Source organism: Salmo salar, chromosome ssa18 (genome assembly GCF_905237065.1).
Source record: "Salmo salar chromosome ssa18, Ssal_v3.1, whole genome shotgun sequence".
Taxonomy (NCBI): domain Eukaryota; kingdom Metazoa; phylum Chordata; class Actinopteri; order Salmoniformes; family Salmonidae; genus Salmo; species Salmo salar.
The window spans coordinates 26,864,070-26,885,275 of NC_059459.1; the positions used below are offsets into that span (position 1 = coordinate 26,864,070).

The 21,206-nt window shown below is 42.5% G+C and overlaps 2 protein-coding genes across 5 annotated transcripts in view; both read right to left on the reverse strand.

Annotated features, from left to right (window-relative positions):
- LOC106577100 (atlastin-2) overlaps window positions 1-2,575 on the reverse strand; it is a 32,674-nt gene extending 30,099 nt beyond the window's left edge. For all 3 annotated transcript variants that reach the window (XM_014154837.2, XM_014154835.2, XM_014154836.2), the window contains exon 1: window positions 2,380-2,575. In XM_014154837.2, coding sequence (XP_014010312.2) covers window positions 2,380-2,536 — 157 coding nt within the window. In that variant the 5' untranslated portion in view covers window positions 2,537-2,575. The remainder of the gene's footprint in view (window positions 1-2,379) is intronic.
- Window positions 2,576-18,072: 15,497 nt separating this feature from the next.
- The window catches only part of LOC106577097 (heterogeneous nuclear ribonucleoprotein L-like), a 64,641-nt gene continuing 61,507 nt past the window's right edge, over window positions 18,073-21,206 (reverse strand). For both annotated transcript variants that reach the window (XM_014154833.2, XM_014154832.2), the window contains exon 13: window positions 18,073-19,984. In XM_014154833.2, the coding sequence (XP_014010308.1) occupies window positions 19,929-19,984 (56 nt within the window). In that variant the 3' untranslated portion in view covers window positions 18,073-19,928. The remainder of the gene's footprint in view (window positions 19,985-21,206) is intronic.

Here is a 21,206-nt window from a genome sequence, read left to right on the forward strand (position 1 = left end):
AGAGATGTAAGCTAGGGGTGTTGGGTAGGGGTGCAAGGGAATTTCCCCATGTGAAACCAAGACTAGGCCAGCTGAGGAAATGGAAGGTTACGCATAGCTAGCCTATATCACATTACAATAGAGTTGATGATGGCTGTTGCACCTGACCTGACAGAGGGAGAGAAAAAGCATCCGATGTTGTTCGTTCATTGCATGAGTCTGATGCAAGGATACAGAATGGGCATGCAAAACCACAGGAGCAAAGCGTTTTCTTTTTGATATATTAAGCCTACTTTGGTCGCCAGATAACATTAGGCCTAGTTGTCTGAGTTGAGGGTTTCAGTTAATCTGCAAGAAGAAAAAAAAACGCTATTCCAAGAGAGGAATATTGGTTTCAAGGAAAAGTCAGAAAGTTGAAGTTCCTAGCTAACTTTAAAACAATAGGGAGTTCCTGGTTGTCTCAATCCAAAAATGAGAGTTCAAACATGTGCCGCCGCTAAATCTGCTAAATCCTTCTCGTCTCCTGATTCTGCCTCAACCAGACTCTCCTCCCTTTCCGCATCCTATGACTTCTACTGTCCCCTTTCCTCCTGGCCGGCTTGGCCCTGCCTTTCTGCGCCACGGCTGAGTGACTCATTGCCAGCTTACACAACAGGGATGCGGGCAGCAGGCAGAAAATGGAGGAAAACTAAACTTCCAGAGGACCCATCATCCTTTCCCTCCCTCCTCTCTACCTTCTCTTCTGCTAAAGCCAATTCTATCAATAAATGTCAAGCTTCTTCCTCTAACCCTAGGAAACTGTTTCCACCTTCTCCTCCCTCCTTAATCCTCTCTTGCGGACAACTTTGTAAACCAATTTGAAAAGAAGGTTGACGACATCCGCTCCTCAATCACTCAGTCTATTGAGGCACCTGTCCCAATCACACAGAACTACCCTACACCTTGACCTCTTCCCCAAATGTTCAATTCGCCCTTTGCTTTAAAAAGCAACTCAAACAAAGCATGTAAGAAGGAACTAAAGCTATTGACTTCTACAGTGCCAATATACTGTGTTATTTAAGCAATCAGGTACGAGGGGGTCTGGTATATGGCCAATATACCACCGCTAAGGCTTGGTCTTAGGCACAACGCAAACTGTGCCAATATATCCTCAAAGCACCGGCTTCCAGGGCATTATCACTTTTATACAACTGGGTCACCAACATATTTAAATAATGATTTACATATTTTCATTGAAAACGTTATTTACGATTAGTTCGCGTCCATAGATGCAGAACAAAAAGACTGAACGACTGGATCGCTTATATGGAAACCGAACCGATAGAACGAACAACCAGCCGGCTTGGGTAGCAACCCTAGATTTGTGTCGGGACTATATCTTGTTGTAGGATGAAATAGGATGAATACCATACTGGCTGGCAACGTTCTTATCCCTTGCTTGCTAGCTAGCCAACTATGGCTAACTTACAGGCACGTCAAACTGTGCCAGAATAACATTGAAGTAGCCGCATTTGCATAAACTGCTTTCTAGTGACATTTATTTGGATACATCCATAACAATGAGCTAATGATGCGGGATTTCACCTGGCATAGAAAATGTGCTCTCTCGTCAGGACACTTGTTCAGAGGAGCTAGCCAACAATACAGCCAACACAATAAATTCAAACTGAAGCTGGAAAGACTTCAAACTAGCTGCACTTCGGTTCGTTTACCTGTTGTTTTCTATTGACTGTTATGTCCATAAAAATTATGCTGATTCATGATTTCGACTGGCTCAGGAAAAGCTGCCGACCTCTCTCTCATCCCAACTCATTCATTACTAAGGGTCAGCTGGAACTCCAATTTGAATATTGAAACAATGTTGGAGACCGACAGCAATCTGTTAAAAACCAAATGTTAGTCTAAAAGAAATGCGAGATAGTCTAGATGGTTTCTATAGAGAGAGATCAAGTTTATAAATTGCCTGGCTGGGTTTATGAGACAGTGGATTGCTTAGTCGGATGGAACAGAGTGTAGGCATTTTAATGTCATAGATTTAGCCGATGGTAACTTGTGGGAGAAACACCGGCTGGAATGCAGTTTTAACCAATCAGCATTCAGAATTGAACGGACCATGGGATTGATGCAACTCAACAGCGGGCAACACTCGCGGTCCGAAAATGACAGACCCGGCCAGGTGAGAGTAAGGGCTGGCGGGCGCGAATTAGCCAGCTAAATTAACTACACAAAAACGTTAAACCCTTCACTGGCTGGGTCCCTGTAAAAGTAAAAACATACGTTACTATTTTGGCTACTGGAGGTTACGGCACTCAGTAGAAACAACGCCGAACGAGGTACATGTCACAGTCAGTCACAATATTACTATCCAGTTCCACATATTCTCCTTAAATAAAAAATTACCTTCGTCAAAGACATGTCTTTTGCGGTTTTGTTCGAAATGATTCCGTTTCCTCAGCCCGCTAACCTCCGCCATCTTGTCCTGTTTAAAATAATCCCACGTAGTTGCGTCAAAGAACCCTTTTTCTTCTTTGGCATTGTGTTGTTGGATCGCATCCATTACACCGCCACCTACTGTACTGACTGGAGTGTTTGGCCGTTCACGGCCTGCCTACATTACATTTTTGTGATAAGGTACTATAAAATTGTGGAAAAGGAAAAATTACCATGCCAACTATTAGCTCTATCTAAGAATATTTATATAATTTTTTAAAATAAAAAAACACCGCCCCATTTCACTATTTACCCTAGAAAATCCTACTCGAGACCAACAGCCTAAAGAACTCTTATTTTTCTTCGTCTTCTTCTATGGTATATTGGCAATCACACAATTTAATGCGCATCCCGCCATCTACTAGGCGGGATGGAAACAGGATTCCCACCAAAACTGAACAAACTACCCAAAAAATGACCAAAGAAATACATTAATAATTCTAACAACTTTTCGGGTAAAAAATACAACCGATCTGATCCCTACACAGGCACAAGGGGAACCTGGGAGGGCGGGTCTTCCGGCGCCAGTACCCCTTGCAAGTCTTCAGATGTAAAATCCTTAAGTCCACAAAAACCTTTCTGCCGCAGCCACAATAATGTCCAGTTTCTTAGACTTCTTTGAGACTTGTGCTGTACAGTTTATCACTGTGGCAATGAACACAACAAAATCCACACAGGGTATATTTTGTCTGGAAGCAAACATTTACTACAGGCTGTGGTGTATCCAGTACCATATCTTCACTACCATCACTTGTTTTCTCAATTATTTTATTCACCTCCGCATAAGAGATTCGATAGACTGCTCTAACTTTTGCCACTTTAATCTCCTTCACCCTTACAGGGCACTCCAGGAGCTCAGAATCATGATCCCCAGCAGAATTGCAACACTGTTGTCGTTCTACACACCGTTCTTCAGTATACTCTGTTCGTCTGCACACACTTAAAACATGGCGGAATCCTTTTACAATTGTTACACTGCAGTGGTTTCGGGACGAAAACTCTTACAACGTATCTTACATAACCAAGCTTCACATGCGTAGGTATTTGCTCTTTATCAAAAAACAACAAGAACAACAGACTTTCTTCTTTTTCTCTATTCACCCAGCAGCTCAGACACAGGGCACCAACCACGCCAGGAATTGTCTTCACGTATTCAACCTGAACATCTGTTGTCACCCCTGAGATGACTCCTTTGACGGGTGCCCTAATCCGAAGTTCAAAACACAAAACTTCTGTTGTCCGGATTCTTTTGAGGCCCACTAGAATCTTCCTCTGTTCTTCAGAAATATAATGAATCAAAATATCAGTCACACACTCCACTCCAATTTTAGACAATTTCCTTTTTGTTCCAGTTTTCAATACTACTGTCCATTCAGAACATTCAACTTCACCAAATTTGCTTGACACGCTGCTTGATTCGAACTCAGCATCCACTTCTGCCATTTTCCCACCAGCCTCCTCCTTCTTCTTCTTCTACCAAAAATATGCATCACCACTACCAATTGGACTGGAGTGTAAATCCATTACACTGTGATGCAAAAAAGGGAAAAGGGGGAAAATGATCATAAAAAAAACACCACCCCATTACACTACTTTGACCAACAGCCAGGGAGGACGGGACACTACCATTCAACACACCCTGTAACTCCTCTGCAGTAAAATCTCATAAACCCAAGTACTTCTCTGCAGCTGCCACCATAACACCTATTTTTGTGATGAATGTTTAATTTCTGCAGTATAGTTTATAACCATGGCAATGTACTCTAAAAAGCCAACTTTACTGAATCGCATTTCATTCGTACTGGCAAAGGTCTACTACTCACTGGGACCCTCTACGATACCTCACCCTCGACCCATCTTCCTCTACTTTCTTCACTGCCTCAGTATACGACATCTTCTGTACAACTCTGACGCTGGCAACCTCAACCTGCCTCTCTCGCACGGGACACTTCTGATCCCCAGCAACAAGGGCACCCCTATAGTTAACACATACTACTTCTTCCACCGACACTACACATTTCTTTGTCCAATGCCTTTCTGCACACTTCTCACATCTAGGAATCTCCCTCCTACATACTGCTGCAACATGACCATAAGCTTGGTACCTGAAACACAGTAGTGTGTTCTGCACAAAAGCTCTTATAAGATAACTGATATATCCTAACATTACTTTGTAGTGGAAACGCTCGCTACTGGGTCTGCGTTGCACCAAAGGACGGGCTTCACAGACACCGGGAATCATCCCCCTGCTACTCTCGGTCCAGTGATCCCACCGACCAAGGCCGGGTCTGAGGAGTTGCTTGGTGTAGGAGCTAGCCTAGCTGCTAGCTAGCTGCCTATCAAGCTAGCAGGGTTTTCTTGAGAGCTTGAACGCAGCCTGTGACACGGTTAGCCATTGTGGCAGGGACCACGGATTGTCCCAGCTTTGTGGCTGTCTAGGTCCCTGCTGCTTTTGTTTTTTTTCAATCTTTCCTGTGACCTGCCCTGCCCATAACAAAGACCAAAGCCGGCGGTAGCACCATTGAGGACAGTGGTGTCTCACTATCACAGGTGAAGGATCTTTTAAACAAACAAAAATAGTTCTACAAGCAGTTGTTACAACAACAAGAATATACACTGCTCAATTCAACTAACAAAAGAATGAACGACCTGACCAGAGAGGTCTAGGACCTGAAGAACAGTTTGCAGTTCTCCCAGGGTCAGCTCGATGAGTTGAAACAGGAGAATGGCAAGATGACAGCAATCTGTAAGTCATTGAGAGAAGACATCAGTTCTGTGTGTGAATCCATGATAACAATGACAGAGAAATCATGGACCACAGGAAGATTGAGGTGGAGCACGCCCACAGGACTGGAGAACATTTTTACATTTTAGTCATTTAGCAGACACTCTTATCCAGAGCGACTTACAGTAGTGAATGCATACATTTCATTTCATGCATTTTTTTTTTGTACTGGCCCCCCGTGGGAATCAAACCCACAACCCTGGCGTTGCACACACCATGCTGGCGTTGCAAACACCATGCTCTACTAACTGAGCCACAGGGAAAACCCATCATAACCCGGATAAAGCACTAAATAAACTTCAGTTAGTGCTAAATACGGCTGCTAGAATCCTGACTAGAACCAAAAAATTTGATCATATTACTCCAGTGTTAGCCTCCCTACACTGGCTTCCTGTTAAGGCAAGGGCTGATTTCAAGGTTTTACTGCTAACCTACAAAGCATTACATGGGCTTGCTCCTACCTATCTTTCCGATTTGGTCCTGCCGTACATACCTACACGTACGCTACGGTCACAAGACGCAGGCCTCCTAATTGTCCCTAGAATTTCTAAGCAAACGGCTGGAGGTAGGGCTTTCTCCTATAGAGCTCCATTTTTATGGAATGGTCTGCCTACCAATGTGAGAGACGCAGACTCAGTCTCAACCTTTAAGTCTTTACTGAAGACTTATCTCTTCAGTAGGTCCTATGATTAAGTATAGTCTGGCCCAGGAGTGTGAAGGTGAACGGAAAGGCTGGAGCAACGAACCGCCCTTGCTGTCTCTGCCTTGCCGGTTCCCCTCTTTCCACTGGGATTCTCTGCCTCTAACCCTTTTACAGAGGCTGAGTCACTGGCCTACTGGTGTTCTTCCATGCCGTCCATGGGAGGGGTGCGTCACTTGAGTGGGTTGAGTCACTGACGTGGTCTTCCTGTCTGGGTTGGCGCCCCCCCCCTTGGGTTGTGCCATGGCGGAGATCGTTGTGGGCTATACTCGGCCTTGTCTTAGGACGGTAAGTTGGTGGTTGGAGACATCCCTCTAGTGGTGTGGGGGCTGTGCTTTGGCAAAGTGGGTGGGGTTATATCCTGCCTGTTTGGCCCTGTCCGGGGTATCATCGGATGGGGCCACAGTGTCTTCTGATCCCTCCTGTCTCAGCCTCCAGTATTTATGCTGCAGTAGTTTATGTGTCGGGGGCTAGGGTCAGTCTGTTACATCTGGAGTATTTCTCTTGTCTTATCCGGTGTCCTGTGTGTATTTAAATATGCTCTCTCTAATTCTCTCTTTCTCTCTTTCTGTCTTTCTCTCAGAGGACCTGAGCCCTAGGACCATGCCTCAGGACTACCTGGTATGACTCCTCCTTGCTGTCCCCAGTCCACCTGGCCGTGCTGCTGCTCCAGTTTCAACTGTTCTGCCTGCGGCTATGGAACCCTGACCTGTTCACCGGACGTGCTTGTTGCACCCTCGACAACTACTATGATTATTATTATTTGACCATGCTGGTCATTTATGAACATTTTAACATTTTAACATTTTGACCATGTTCTGTTATAATATCCACCCTGCACAGCCAGAAGAGGACTGGCCACCCCTCATAGCCTGGTTCCTCTCTAGGTTTCTTCCTAGGTTTTTGGCCTTTCTAGGGAGTTTTTCCTAGGGAGTTTTTCCTAGCCACCGTGCTTCTTTCACATGCTTTGCTTGCTGTTTGGGGTTTTAGGCTGGGTTTCTGTACAGCACTTTGAGAATATCAGCTGATGTACGAAGGGCTATATAAAAATAAATTTGATTTGATAAGCCCAAGTGACAGGCCCAGGCCGATAGTGGTCAAGTTCTTGAGGACAAGGTAGCTGTTCTGGAAAGAGCCAAGAACTTGAGAGGAACGTATATCTTCCTCAACAAGGACTATCCTGAAAATGTGTGCCAGAAGAGGAAAAATCTTATCCCAGCCATAAAAACTGCCAGAGTGCGTGGGGACATTGCTTACATCCGCTATGACAGGCTCATTGTCCACCTTCCCTCCCAGAAGCCTGGAAGGGATGAAAGAGCCAAGCATATGGGTTCATAGCTTCAACCCTGTGGCACACACACACACAAATTGATTAATGGACTGCTGAATGTATATTTTTTTCTCTTGCTTTGTTTGCTCTTTACCATATCATGTCAATCTCTGATAAGCTACCCAGAAAGGGGCTGAAAATGGCCCATGTTAACATTTGTAGCCTTAGAAATAAGGTTCATGAAATCAATAACTTGCTAACATCAGATAAGATTCATATATTTGCCATAATTTGATGATACAGCAGTATCTGTACAAGGATATAACATCTATAGAAGAGACAGAAATGCTTATGGGGGAGGTGTTGCTTTATATATTCAGAGCCATATCCCTGTAAAGAAGATCTTATGTCAAGTGTTATTGAAGTGTTGTGGTTGCAGGTTCACTTGGCACATCGAAAGCCTTTTCTTTTGGGGTGTTGCTATAGGCCAAGCAGTCAGTATGTAAATAATATGTGTGAAATGCTTGATAGTGTATGTGATGTAAACAGAGAGGTCTTCATTCTTGGGAACCTGAATATTGACTGGTTTTCATCAAGCTGTCCACTCAAGAGAAAGCTTCTCACTGTAACCAGTGCCTGTAATCTGGTTCAGGTTATTAATCAACCTACCAGGGTGTTTACAAACACTACAGGAACGAGATCATCCACATGTATTCATCACATTTTTACTAATACTGTAGAACTTTGTTCTAAAGCTGTATCCGTACCCATTGGATGAAGTGATCACCGTATAGTGGCTATATCCAGGAAAGCCACAGTTCCAAAAACTGGTCCTAAAATAGTGTACATTTTGCTGTGACTCATATGTGGATGATGTTAAAATATTTTATGGTGTGATGTGATTAATAAGGAGCATCCAGATGCTGCACTTGATGAATTTATGAAATTGCTTCTTCCAATTATTGATAAACATGCACCTGTTAAGAAACTGACTGTGAGAACTGTTAAGGCTCCATGGATTGATGAGGAATTGAACAACTGTATGGTTGAAAGAGATGGGGCAAAATGAGTGGTTAATAAGTCTGGCTACACATCTGACTGGCTGATCTACTGCATATTGAGCAATTATGTGACTAATGTCATGATGTGCCCTGGGGGTATCATAGGCGACCCCCCCCCCACTCTCCACAGTTTTATGACTTAACGACAGGTCGTAAATTCCTGGAAGGAACCATCTCCCCCTTTGGACATGCAGTATTGAGAGAGAGAGAGAGAACAAAGAACTAGACTTGGCCAAACTCCTAAATCCCCAAAATGGGAGAATTAAACAATATTTCCATGTTTGAGAATGTGGGACAGTTACGATGAGTGTATTTCATTTGGTGATCTCGTGAAGGACAGGAAACATACATAACGGTATCTCTTAAAGTGTCCGAGCTGTCAGGTTTACATCTAAATATTGTGAAACGTATGTGATTAAACATGAAACTATTTGTGAAAATATATAATGTGATATTAACCTTCTTAATGAGAGCATGGATTTTCATATAAAGTTAACCAAGTCAGTAACCACGCCCACGAGAGCATAGACATTATGTTGGCGTCATGGACCACCCTTTTCTACTGAAATGTATAAAACCACCTGTGACGAAATGTACATTTCATGCCAAAGAGACCCACGGTAAGCCGGACGTCTCGAGCTAAGGTTGCAAATTATTAAAATCTGACACTATCGATCACTACAGAATAAGAGCAAATCTTAAACGTATAATTACTAGTCTGTAGCTAGAAATTACGTAAATCTAGAACACCAACAACCGCAGAAGCATCTATTCTATGACTACATTTTTTACATTTTAGTCAGTTAGCAGACACTCTTATCCAGAGCGACTTACAGTAGTGAAAGCATACATTTCATACATTTTTTTTTCTTCCCCATACTGGTCCCCCGTGGGAATTGAACCCACAACCCTGGCATTGCAAACACCATGCTCTACCAACTGAAGCAACACAGACTACATGGCTGAATGGTACTCTGAAGTATCCATCTAACCACGTACAACCATAGAATACATTGTGACTTCTGGTAAAGTTAACCAGAGGCTCTGATGAACCCTGCAGGACGATCGAGGATTCCAACAGAGAAGACAACAACGACATACGGGCTTAAGTACATAAATTGCAATTATTCTCGAATGAGCGGCCGTTCATGTACAAAAGATTAGCATTTGAATGAATATAATTATAGACTGTGAGTAGTGAATCCATTTTGTCTTTCCCGCTCTTTCTCAGTCCCCACCCCTTTCCTTTTGTCTACCAAGCCATCATATCGGCTTAGCCCACTAGGGACTTATCAATGCATTGTGTTAGTAACCAATGTATTTTTGTGATTAGTTAGTTAGTTAGTAAATAAATAATTAAGCCAATTTGTATATTACTGATTCATTGTGGAAACTAAGGTTCGTGCAGATAACCAAGAATTTTACAACATTCAGATGAGACTGATAGAAGGTAAAGAATAATTAATGACTGATTGATGACTGAAATGTAAGATTCGGAAGATGGAACTCCTTAAATAAACTTCTCCGTGGTGCCCCAGGTTATTAATGAGTTAATTGTTGCATGATTTAATTCAATCACGTAATCAATTAAACGTTAGGTAATCGATTTGATAAAATAGCATGTCATCACACTAAGGATACTAAAGACACGACACTAAACTCAACAAAAGGAAGAAGAAACTGTATTATGAAGCCAAGATCGATGATAGAAAGAATGATGGAAAAAAACTTGAGTACTTTAAATTTAATTATGGCCAGAAAGACAAATTCAACTCCATCTTTCATCGAATCAGATGGCTTATTCATCACAAAACCATTTGATGTTGCCAATTATTTTTTATAATGACTTCATTGGCAAAGTGGGCAAACTTAGGCAGGAAATGCCAACAATGAACAGTGAGCCATCATATTAATCCATAAAAAAACTAAGAATGAAAGAAAAGCATTACAAGTTAGAATTTTTTAAAGTTAGTATGGGAGAGGTGGAAAAATGACTGTTATCGATCAATAATGACAAACCTCCTGGCATTGACAACTTAGATTGAAAGCTACTGAGGATGGAAGCTGACTCTATAGTTGTCACGCCCTGACCGTAGAGATCCTTATTATTTTCTATGTTTGGTTAGGTCAGGGTGTGACTCAGGTGGGGAAGTCTATGTTTTCTGTTTCTTTGTTTTTGGGCCAGTGTGGTTCCCAATCAGAGGCAGCTGTCTATCGTTGTCTCTGATTGGGAATCATACTTAGGCAGCCTGTTTTCCACCTGTCTTTGTGGGAGGTTGTTTTCGGTTTAGCATTCTGTTGCCTGACAGAACTGTGCACTTTTGTTTTGTCGCCTTTTGTTATTTTGTTTGAGTGTGTTGTGAAAATAAAGAATCATGAACACTTACCACGCTGTGCCTTGGTCCACTTCTCCTCCTAACAACGAGCGTTACAATAGTCTCTCCTATCTGTCATATCTTTAACTTAAGCCTAGGCATCCCGCTAGTGGGACATCTTCTGGTGAAACTGGAGGGCGCACAATTCAAATAAATAATCATAAAAATTATGGATATTAAACATTTAGGTACATATAAGTGTCTTATATCAGTTGAAAGCTTAAATTATTGTTAATCTAATTGCACTGTCCGATTTACAGTAGCTATTACTGCAAAAACATGCCATGCGATTGTTTGAGGACGGCGCCCCACATCAAAATATTTTTCCACCGGCACAGGTTTCATAAATTCACAAATAGCGATTAAATATTCACTTACTTTTTGAAAATATTCCTCTGATTTGTCATCCAAAGGGTCCCAGCTATAACATGCAGTGTTGTTTTGTTAGATAAAATTGTTTTTTATATCCCAAAAAGTCTGTTTTGTTGGCGCCATCGATTTGAGTAATCCAGTCGTTCAACATGCAGAGAAAGGAATCCGAAAATCTACCCCTAAACTCAAAATACATTTCGATTTACTCCTCAGATACCCTAAAATGTAATCAAACTATAATATTTCTTACAGAAAGACGTATGTTCAATAGGAAACTGATTTTAGCAGGTGCGTCCTGTCTTCATGGCGCGCGCAAACACAAATTTCCAAGACTGTGTCCCTGTATTAAAATTGATATTTCTTATTTGTTTTCAAAGTTACAATCTTGAAACCTTGAACATAGACTGCTAACACCCTGTGAAAGCCATAGGAATTGCATCAAGGGAGCTAATTCTCAGTATGACCTTATACTTGCCATTCTAAAAGGATGGTCTCTCTCCCCAAAAAATTCAGGTTGGTTTTTCTTTGGATTTTCTATTGTGTTATATTCTCCTAGATTATTTTAACATTTCTACAAACTTCAAAGTGTTTTCTTTCCAATGGTACCAATTATATGCATATCCTGGCTTCAGGGCCTGAGCAACAGGCAGTTTACTTTGGGCACGTCATTCAGGCGGAAATTGAGAAAAAATGGGTCTAGCCCTAAGAGGTCTGAGGCTAGAGGAAAGTCTTTGTCCTCAGGCCTGGAGGGAAGCCAAAGTAATTTCGCTACCTAAGAGTGGTAAAGAGGCTTTTACTGGTTCTAACAGCAGACCTATCAGCTTGCTGCCAGCTCTTAGCAAACTGTTAGATTACAACGCAGCCTTTGATATTATTACCAGCAGTCAGAGCAGCTCACAGATCACTGCACCTGTACATAGCTCATCTGTAAATAGCCCATTCAACTACCTCATCCCCATACTGTTGTTTATTTTATTTATTTTGCTCCTTTGCACCCCAGTATTTCTACTTGCACACTCATCTTCTGCACATCTATCACTACAGTGTTTAATTTGCTATATTGTAATTATTTCGCCACTATGGCCTATTTATTGCCTTTCCTCCCTTGTCCTACCTCATTTTCATTGTATATAGACTTTTTCTATTGTATTATTGACTGTATGTTTGTTTATTCCATGTGTTGTTTTTGTGTCAGACAGCTTTGCTTTATCTTAGCCAGGTCGCAGTTGTAATTGAGAACTTGTTCTCAACTAGCCTACCTGGTGAAATAAAATTTTAAATGTAAAAAAAATAACTCCTCTCCCCTATTTGACTTTCATAGTTTGTGTATGTATTGATATGTTTATTTTATTGATGTAGTTCTGTCCCTGAGCTGTTCTTGTCTATTAATGTTCTGTATTATGTCATGTTTCATGTTTTGTGTGGACCGCGGAAGAGTAGCTGCTGCTTTTGCAACAGCTAATGAGGATCCAAATAAAATACCAAATACCAAGAAACACAAAAAATGATCACCTTCACCGATTCAACAGCACCCAACTCCCTCACCCAACCCAAAACCACACGTGGGTCAGCCAAAAGGTAGGGATCCACTTTCTCCCAAAATGTCACCCCTACTGGACTAGAATCATCTTTATCATGACCATCACCACACCTGCCACCTCAGGTAATTCATCCTTTTTCCCATCCAATTCACCTCCAGTGCTACTGGAGTATGGCTCTGTTTGTACTTGACGCCAATCTTCCTCGACACACTCCACTGTTCTAAAGGAAGGTCAAGTCCATCAGTGGGCTGATGTCCATTGTCCACTTTTTTCTGTTTTCCAGCTCCAAAATCCTCCTTAGATTACTCTTTTGGATCTAGAAAATGTACACAACTTGTACACTACTGGAATTTGGTCAGTGATGGTGAAATGTCATTTCCTAAGGATATGCCTGCTCTATGTGGCAGAGTTAACTTTGAAAATGAGGCATGATACAACCGCACATTATAGTCATTACAAGCACTGATTAAAACAAAAATAAGTAGTGAGTGAAGTACAGTCTGATCAATAAATCATTGTCTCCTCTCTCTACTTCCTACTCGTTTCTCTCTCTCCTTCTCATGGTTTGTGATAACAGGCTACAGCTACTCTACTGTATTAACAATCTAGAACTGCCTGGGAGTGCAGATTGTATCAATTATATGATTATATTACTTAATATATGACTCAGGAGCCAAGCCTCTTTTAGCCCACTGCCAGAAATCCTCTTCCACAGTAGTCCTTTATTTGTTTTCATTTTAGATACCTCATTTCTAATATATTAACGTTTATGTCAATAGTATAATGTAGACGCTACACAGCTTCTAGCTTTCTGTGGCTAAAATAGAAACTAGTTATGAAAGTTTCCAAACGCCTTTCTCGCATTCATAAATATTAGACGTGGAGGTGTTTCTCAAATGAGAAGTTGCAGGAGAGACCGGGTCATTCAAAATAGGCCACACAGAAAGGAGGTCTCAGTTTGGTTGAATAATGCCTCAAGCTTAGCAGAGCATTTTTAAAGCCAGAAGAGGGAAATAAAATGACAGGCTGCAGTATGGTGTTCCTGCTGGTTATAAACCCAGAGAAGTTGTCTCTGATTATACCCATATTTTATACTTGGCCTATTGATTCTAGCAGCAGTAGCAGAGGTGAGGGGGAGAGAAAAACCCTTTTGTATTCCTCAGAGGAGAGCAGACTAAGGCTTGACACTACCCACATTGCACTTGAGAGAAACTGCTAGATCCATTTACATAACTATCCTCTACCCACACTGCTCTCTAGACAATTTGAGGAGAAAAGGAGGTCAGAGAGGATGAGGTGGGAACTTGAGTCCCCTTCAGCAACTGTAGATCCACCATAGAGTGACTAAGAAAATCACACGAGCTACTGAAAAATGTGTATATACAGTATTGCCCATGGAGCTGAATGGATTCTGTGTCTGTTTATCTTTGTCTAGCCATTATGGTTAGTACTTAGGGATCATTGAGGCACTTTAAAAAGCAATAAAACATCTTCAGTTGAGAGGTGCAATAACATTCTGTTATTTACCTGAAGTCATATCATCTGCTGCATACTATCACTATTTGGATAAGAGCAGTAAACGTATAGTGATGTTGATTGAGGTAATGGTCTCCTTGTGGAACAGAACAAACACAATAAAACTGGAGTACGGCCCTCGAGGTATGGAGGCTTCAGACTAGTCTCGATTGCTCAGGTCTAAACCAACTTTTGTTTCAGTTGTTTGAAAGTCGACAAAGTCACGGCATCGCATCAATGATGGCTACTGTTTGTGTTCATGCTCGAATAAAACAAGGCCAAGGACAAACCTCCACAGTAAATTCATTCTGAATAGGAGAGCTGACATAGAAGAGCATGCTAAATGTGACGATCAGTCACCATACAGTAAGTGCTAGATGTGAAGGTCCATAATGTAATAAATAGCTATGTTTTTTGGCAGCAAACTGACTAGTTGCAAAATATGAGACATATGCATTGTAATCCTTCAACACTGACACAATTAAAAGAACAAGGACAAGATAACCCTATATTTGATTAATTTGAGCTAGTCAGACTTCCACAAACTTGCATTCGTAGCCTAATTTCTCAGTTAGTGTGTTTGCATTGGCAGGGTTTGAACTTGGCTCTCTCCCAGGGTTCATGGGATTTATAAACTCAGCAAAAAAAGAAACGTCCTCTCACTGTCAACTGCGTTTATTTTCAGCAAACTTAACATGTGTAAATATCTGTATGAACATAACAAGATTCAACAACTGAGACATAAACTGAACAAGTTCCACAGACGTGACTTACAGAAATTTATTATTGTGTCCCTGAACAAAGGGGGAAGGGGGTGGGTCAAAATCAAAAGTAACAGTCAGTATGTTACCCCACTCTTCCACCAAGGCACCCTCAAATGGCCCTAGCCCTCACCCTCCGATTCAACAGGTCCCAGACGTGCTCAATGGGATTGAGATCTGGGCTCTTTGCTGGCCATGGCAGAACACTGACATCCCTGTCTTGCAGAAAATCAAGCACAGAACGAGCAGTATGGCTGGTGGCATTGTTATTCTGGAGGATCATGTCAGGATGAGCCTGCAGGAAGGGTACCACATGAGGGAGGTGGATGTCTTGCCTGTAACGGCAACAAGCTCAGTTTGATAACACTGCCCCAGACCATGACGGATCCTCCAAATCGATCCCGCTCCAGAGTACACGCTCATTCGATGATAAACGTGAATCCGACCATCACCTCTGGTGAGACAAAACTGCGACTCGTCAGTGAAGAGCACCTTTTGTCAGTCCTGTCTGGTTTAGTGACGGTGGGTTTATGCCCATAGGCGACATTGTTCCCAGTGATGTCTGCCTTACAAGAGGCCTACAAGCCCTCAGTCCAGCCTCTCTCAGCCTATTGCGGACAGTCTGAGCACTGATGGAGGGATTGTGCGTTCCTGGTGTAACTCGGGCAGTTGTTGTTGCCATCCTGTACATGTCCCGCAGGAGTGATGCTCGGATGTACCGATCCTGTGCAGGTGTTGTTGCACGTGGTCTGCCACTGCGAGGATGATCAGCTGTCCGTCCTGTCTCCCTGTAGCGCTGTCTTAGGCGTCTCACAGTACGGACATTGCAATTTATTGCCGTGGCCACATTTGCAGTCCTCATGCCTCCTTGCAGCATGCCTAAGGCACGTTCACGCAGATGAGCAGGGACCCTGGGCATCTTTCTTTTGGTGTTTTTCAGAGTCAGTAGAAAGGCCTCTTTAGTGTCCTATGTTTTCAGAACTGTGACCTTAATTGCCTACCGTCTGTAAGCTGTTAGTGTCTTAACGACCATTCCACAGGTGCATATTCATTAATTGTTTATGATTCATTGAACGAGCATGGAAAACAGTGTTTAAACCCTTTACAATGAAGATCTGTGAAGTTATTTGGGTTTTTACGAACGATCGTTGAAAGACAGGGTCCTGAAAAAGGGACGTTTCTTTTTTTGCTGGGTTTATAAAGGAGTTTGTTTAGAGTTGGGCTGAGTGTTAGGAAGTTAATATAATAATAATATTGTGTATTGTAATGGATTTCTCAAGAGCTCATTTTCATAAAGGGTAATACGTTTACCTTGTAGGGGTATTCTTTTTACTGATGCCTAAGGAAGTGCTTGTAATTACACCGACATAAAATAAATAGCTGGCTATAGCTCCCCCAAAATAACTAATGTGAACATTATAAATGATGTATGAGGCTTTATCTTGCTGTAATTATGTTTTAATCATATCCTGGTGGGGTAGCAGAGGATTACAGCACACCTGAGGTGCCTTTCCCCAAAACGTTCTTCAACTTTCTTGAACAGACTTTGAGGTACATTTGCTCCGTTTGGTGAATGTGGAGGGGTGTGGCTTGAAGCAATGAGTGAAAGTATTTCAAGGGTAGCGGCCATGCTGACAGCGTTCCCCAACCCACAACCCAACCCCTCACTGGTCGTTCAACTGGTCGTTCAGAACAGCACCGTTACGTTTCACACCCTTTTTTTGTACTGAACGCAGCCCTGTCAAATAAATATAATGTGTCCTTAAAGCTGTATAAACACATTACCTTAGAGTACTCCTCATACACAGTCTCCTTTGATGCACACACTGTAAGACCCATGTGACAAGGTCATGGCCAGAGCTCACTGGTCAGCGATGCTGGGCTGGCGAGGTGTGACAGTCCGCCGGATGGCTCGAGGTGGGATTCACAGCTGTCCTCAAATAACCCCTCACATAGCTATAAGAGATTTACTGGACCTGAGAAAAAGACTGCGGTCAGATATCCAGGCAGGTGGCACTGGATCAACACACACACATACACGTGATAAACACACACATAGGCCTACGCATGCACAAACACACACGTCCAATTGCCAGGACTAGTGAGCCAGAAGATCCCCCTTCCATCCCAGGATTAAATGTGACATTTTGGTTCTCCTGAAGGACTTTTCCCCTGTGTGCGACAGGCACATATATGTGGCTTTCATGTACAGAGAATCAGAGGTAACTGTCAGTTTACAGGAGAGCTGTCAAGCCTGGCATGTGAGGCTAGAATCATAATGGAGTGGTTAGTGGGAATCACATATTTGAAGAGACAAGGATCTCTCTGGGTATCTCTGGGCTCAAGGGCACCTGTTTACATAGATAAGCCTGGCTAACCTAGAAAACTGGGGCACAAAAAGCTGGAGGAAGTCTGTGCTTATTCTGACTTTCTTATTACAGTCCCTCCCTCTCTGCTCATGTGAAGTCTGTGTAAGTTCATATGAGCTACTATCTTCCTCCTAAATCCTTGCTGTTGGTTTTTTATCACCTTCAGTATAGCACTCATAATAAGTGCTGACCATAAGACACAGTAATGATAAAAACATGCATACAGCCTTAATATGCTAATGAGCCTGTGACCTGCCCTCTGTTCCAAAGAGAAAAGAGGAGCGGGTCAGTGGCTAAATAAAGAAACCAAGGGAACTAGAAAAGGCCCCAGCAGAGAGAGAGAGAGGTACCCTCCTCGGCTCAGAGTGAAGTAATCTGTGTCGCAGCACTGCTATTATTAGTGTCGCAGCCGGCTAGAGAAATATGAGAGACCCACACAGGGAACAGCAACAGGCCGCTGTAAATTTAGAGGGTCACGAGAGACCAGCGTTCCCCAACGGATTACTGGGCACCAAGGGTGTGTGTAGGAGTGTGCAGCAAAGCTAGAGACCAGGCTGGAGTGTGAAAAAGAGAGAGATAGGAGAGAGAGGTGTTTGTAAGTGTGTGCCCACTTGGGTTTGTATAAGTTTGTGTTTTTCTTAGTGTTAAGAGTTGAAAGAGCAAGTCATGTTTGTTATTCAAGTACATGTCACTAGCTGAGCACAGGGAAAATAACTATCACTAATAATGTTACTGTGTGTATCTCAGTTTTCATCCTCACCTTTCCTGGTCTTTCTCCCATCCTCCCATCCAGCTCTCCCCACATTACAAAGTAAAGTGCCTTCTTGTCAAGTCATGAAAAGTAAAGCTTTAGCTGTGGGAAGCTACTTTCCTTTATTGACAATGGGGACTCTAGAAAGCAAAGGCTGCAGTGTTCTATTTCAACAAGTTATGCCCTCAGAGATACATTTGTGTGCAGAGGGATCCTCTGAAGTTTGTTTAAGGGAATTCATTGGAGTGTGCTCTCAAAGCTCATAGGGCAGGAGAATGCACAATCTGTAGTGTGCATGAGGATTCTATTCTGGTGTCACTCCAGTGACTAACACTGGCACAGATCACAAAACTCTATAAAATCCACAACAAAGCCATAGATACGCCATTTAATGACCAGTCAGACATGGAAGTCGACATGGAAGTCATGGGATCTACCCACCTGAACATGCGTGTAGTGTCTTACATTTGATGATAACATGAACTTAAGCACAAGACTGCTGTTTATGGTAACTCCAGGCTTTTGAAATGGAAGTCGGAACAATTGTGGAATAATAAAATGTAAGAGGATCTGTAGACTGTTGAATGCTTAATGAATGTCATGTTCTCAGGATGCATCCAGAACCAACCAAACCTGATCCTGTGCCTGAATAAGCCTCCCCTGCAGCAGATACAATAGCAGTTTGCTACTTGCAGAAAGGTTGATTAACACCTTAAGTTTTGTACTGTATGTATTTGCTCATGTTATACAGTAGTACATACAGAATAGACCAATGGAATTTGGCTTTAACATGTCATTCCCTTATTTTGCCATATTTTGCAAGTAAAATGAAATTCCAAATTTGTTGTGCAAAGCATTTGTACAGTCATATTATTTGTTACACTCTTTGACAGGGCTGTTCCCAAATAACCTTAGGTATTTGAGGGATTAAGAAATCTGAAAATGTCCATAAATGTTTTAAATATACTAATTAATATCAAAATATTTGCTAATTAATGAGGCAAAGAGGTAGGGGTGATGTATAATGATTCTGGATACAGCCATTTTGTGAACATAAGACATATCGGCGTGTCACTAAACACTAAAACAGTCTGAATGTACAAAACTACTGACACTGAACACAGTGCAGGTGAGCCATGATACTACACTGAACCCAGTACTAACATTCAAACAGTGTGCCCCAAAACACGGACATACTACACAGACCATGGGCTCTTCGTGTGTAAACATCATACAAACACAGTGTCTAAAACGCATCATTAAACGGTCCACTCCAAAGCAAAACACCTGCTGACACAATGACCTCAAATAAGATGAAGAATATCACCCGCTCCCCTGTCCCAACCCTCTATAGCAGAGCTTTCATTTCCATTCTATACACATTTACATGTTACAGTGCGATTTTAAATTCATATTGACACATTGTTCCACTGAAGTACCGACTGAGTTTCTGCTGCTCAACTAAATAAGGTGAGCATAAATGCAGCGCTGTCAACCCATAAATATGGCGACCATTTTGGATAGTCTTCACCAGCATGGATGCATATTGGACGTCCTCTATTCAGTCTTCGAACACAATGCAAAAATTGGCAAGTAATCTCATTCTGTCCACAACAAGTCTTTTCAGGGGTCATCTGTTACATTACAGTACCATGCTCAGCCCCAATGGACGCTGGGAAGAGAGGGTGTCGTCTCTCTGTTCTTAGTTCTGATTGGCTCTCTCTATACAGAGACAACTTAAAAACTAACAGAACAGAAAATACTAGAAAATAAGAGGTACAGCAATTTTCCAGTGTTTCACACTTGTGTGTTTCAGTAGTCTTCTCCACTTCAACGGGAGACAGTGAGTCTCAGTGTCTTGTTAGCTCAGTACTCTGTCCCTCCCAGTCCCATCCTTTCTCTCTCTCCATCTCCTGCTGGGCTCTGGTCAGTCCTGCTGGTGCCCTGGTCCTGAGTTTCTCAGAGATGAGAGGACGTGGAGAAGCACAGCTTCAGGGTGTAGGGGTTAGAGCCATCTGGAAAAGGTCAGACACACTGGATTACACACCTACTATACACACACTCACACATATTCCTACACATAAACAAACACACATGCTCACATGGAGTGCACACACACACATGTTCACTCTGTTGGGGGCATTGGCAGGGAGAATTCTGAACACAGCAGCGTTAAGTCCGGTCTGAGAAGAGAAAAAGGTGTGCAGCAGATGATGCACAGACTCCGGTCCTAGTGTGCTCCCTGTCTCATGACACACACACACACACACACACACACACACACACACACACACACACACACACACACACACACACACACACACACACACACACACACACACACACACACACACACACACACACACACACACACACACACACACACCTAATCTCCCTCTCTGATAACAACCAACTCCACAGGGCCAGGCTGAAACACCTGTGGAGCCAACCAACAGACAGGATAAATATTGTGAAAAATCAACCACCTGCTCCTAGAACAGACAGCATTAAAGCATTCTCCCCCTTGGATTTTACAACATGTCCCCCATGCTATTTCTCCTAGAACAGACAGCATTAAAGCATTCTCCCCCTTGGATTTTACAACATGTCCCCCATGCTATTTCTCCTAGAACAGACAGCATTAAAGCATTCTCCCCCTTGGATTTTACAACATGTCCCCCATGCTATTTCTCCTAGAACAGACAGCATTAAAGCATTCTCCCCCTTGGATTTTACAACATGTCCCCCATGCTATTTCTCCTAGAACAGACAGCATTAAAGCATTCTCCCCCTTGGATTTTACAACATGTCCCCCATGCTATTTCTCCTAGAACAGACAGCATTAAAGCATTCTCCCCCCTTGGATTTTACAACATGTCCCCCATGCTATTTCTCCTAGAACAGACAGCATTAAAGCATTCTCCCCCCTTGGATTTTACAACATGTCCCCCATGCTATTTCTCCTAGAACAGACAGCATTAAAGCATTCTCCCCCCTTGGATTTTACAACATGTCCCCCATGCTATTTCTCCTAGAACAGACAGCATTAAAGCATTCTCCCCCTTGGATTTTACAACATGTCCCCCATGCTATTTCTCCTAGAACAGACAGCATTAAAGCATTCTCCCCCTTGGATTTTACAACATGTCCCCCATGCTATTTCTCCTAGAACAGACAGCATTAAAGCATTCTCCCCCTTGGATTTTACAACATGTCCCCCATGCTATTTCTCCTAGA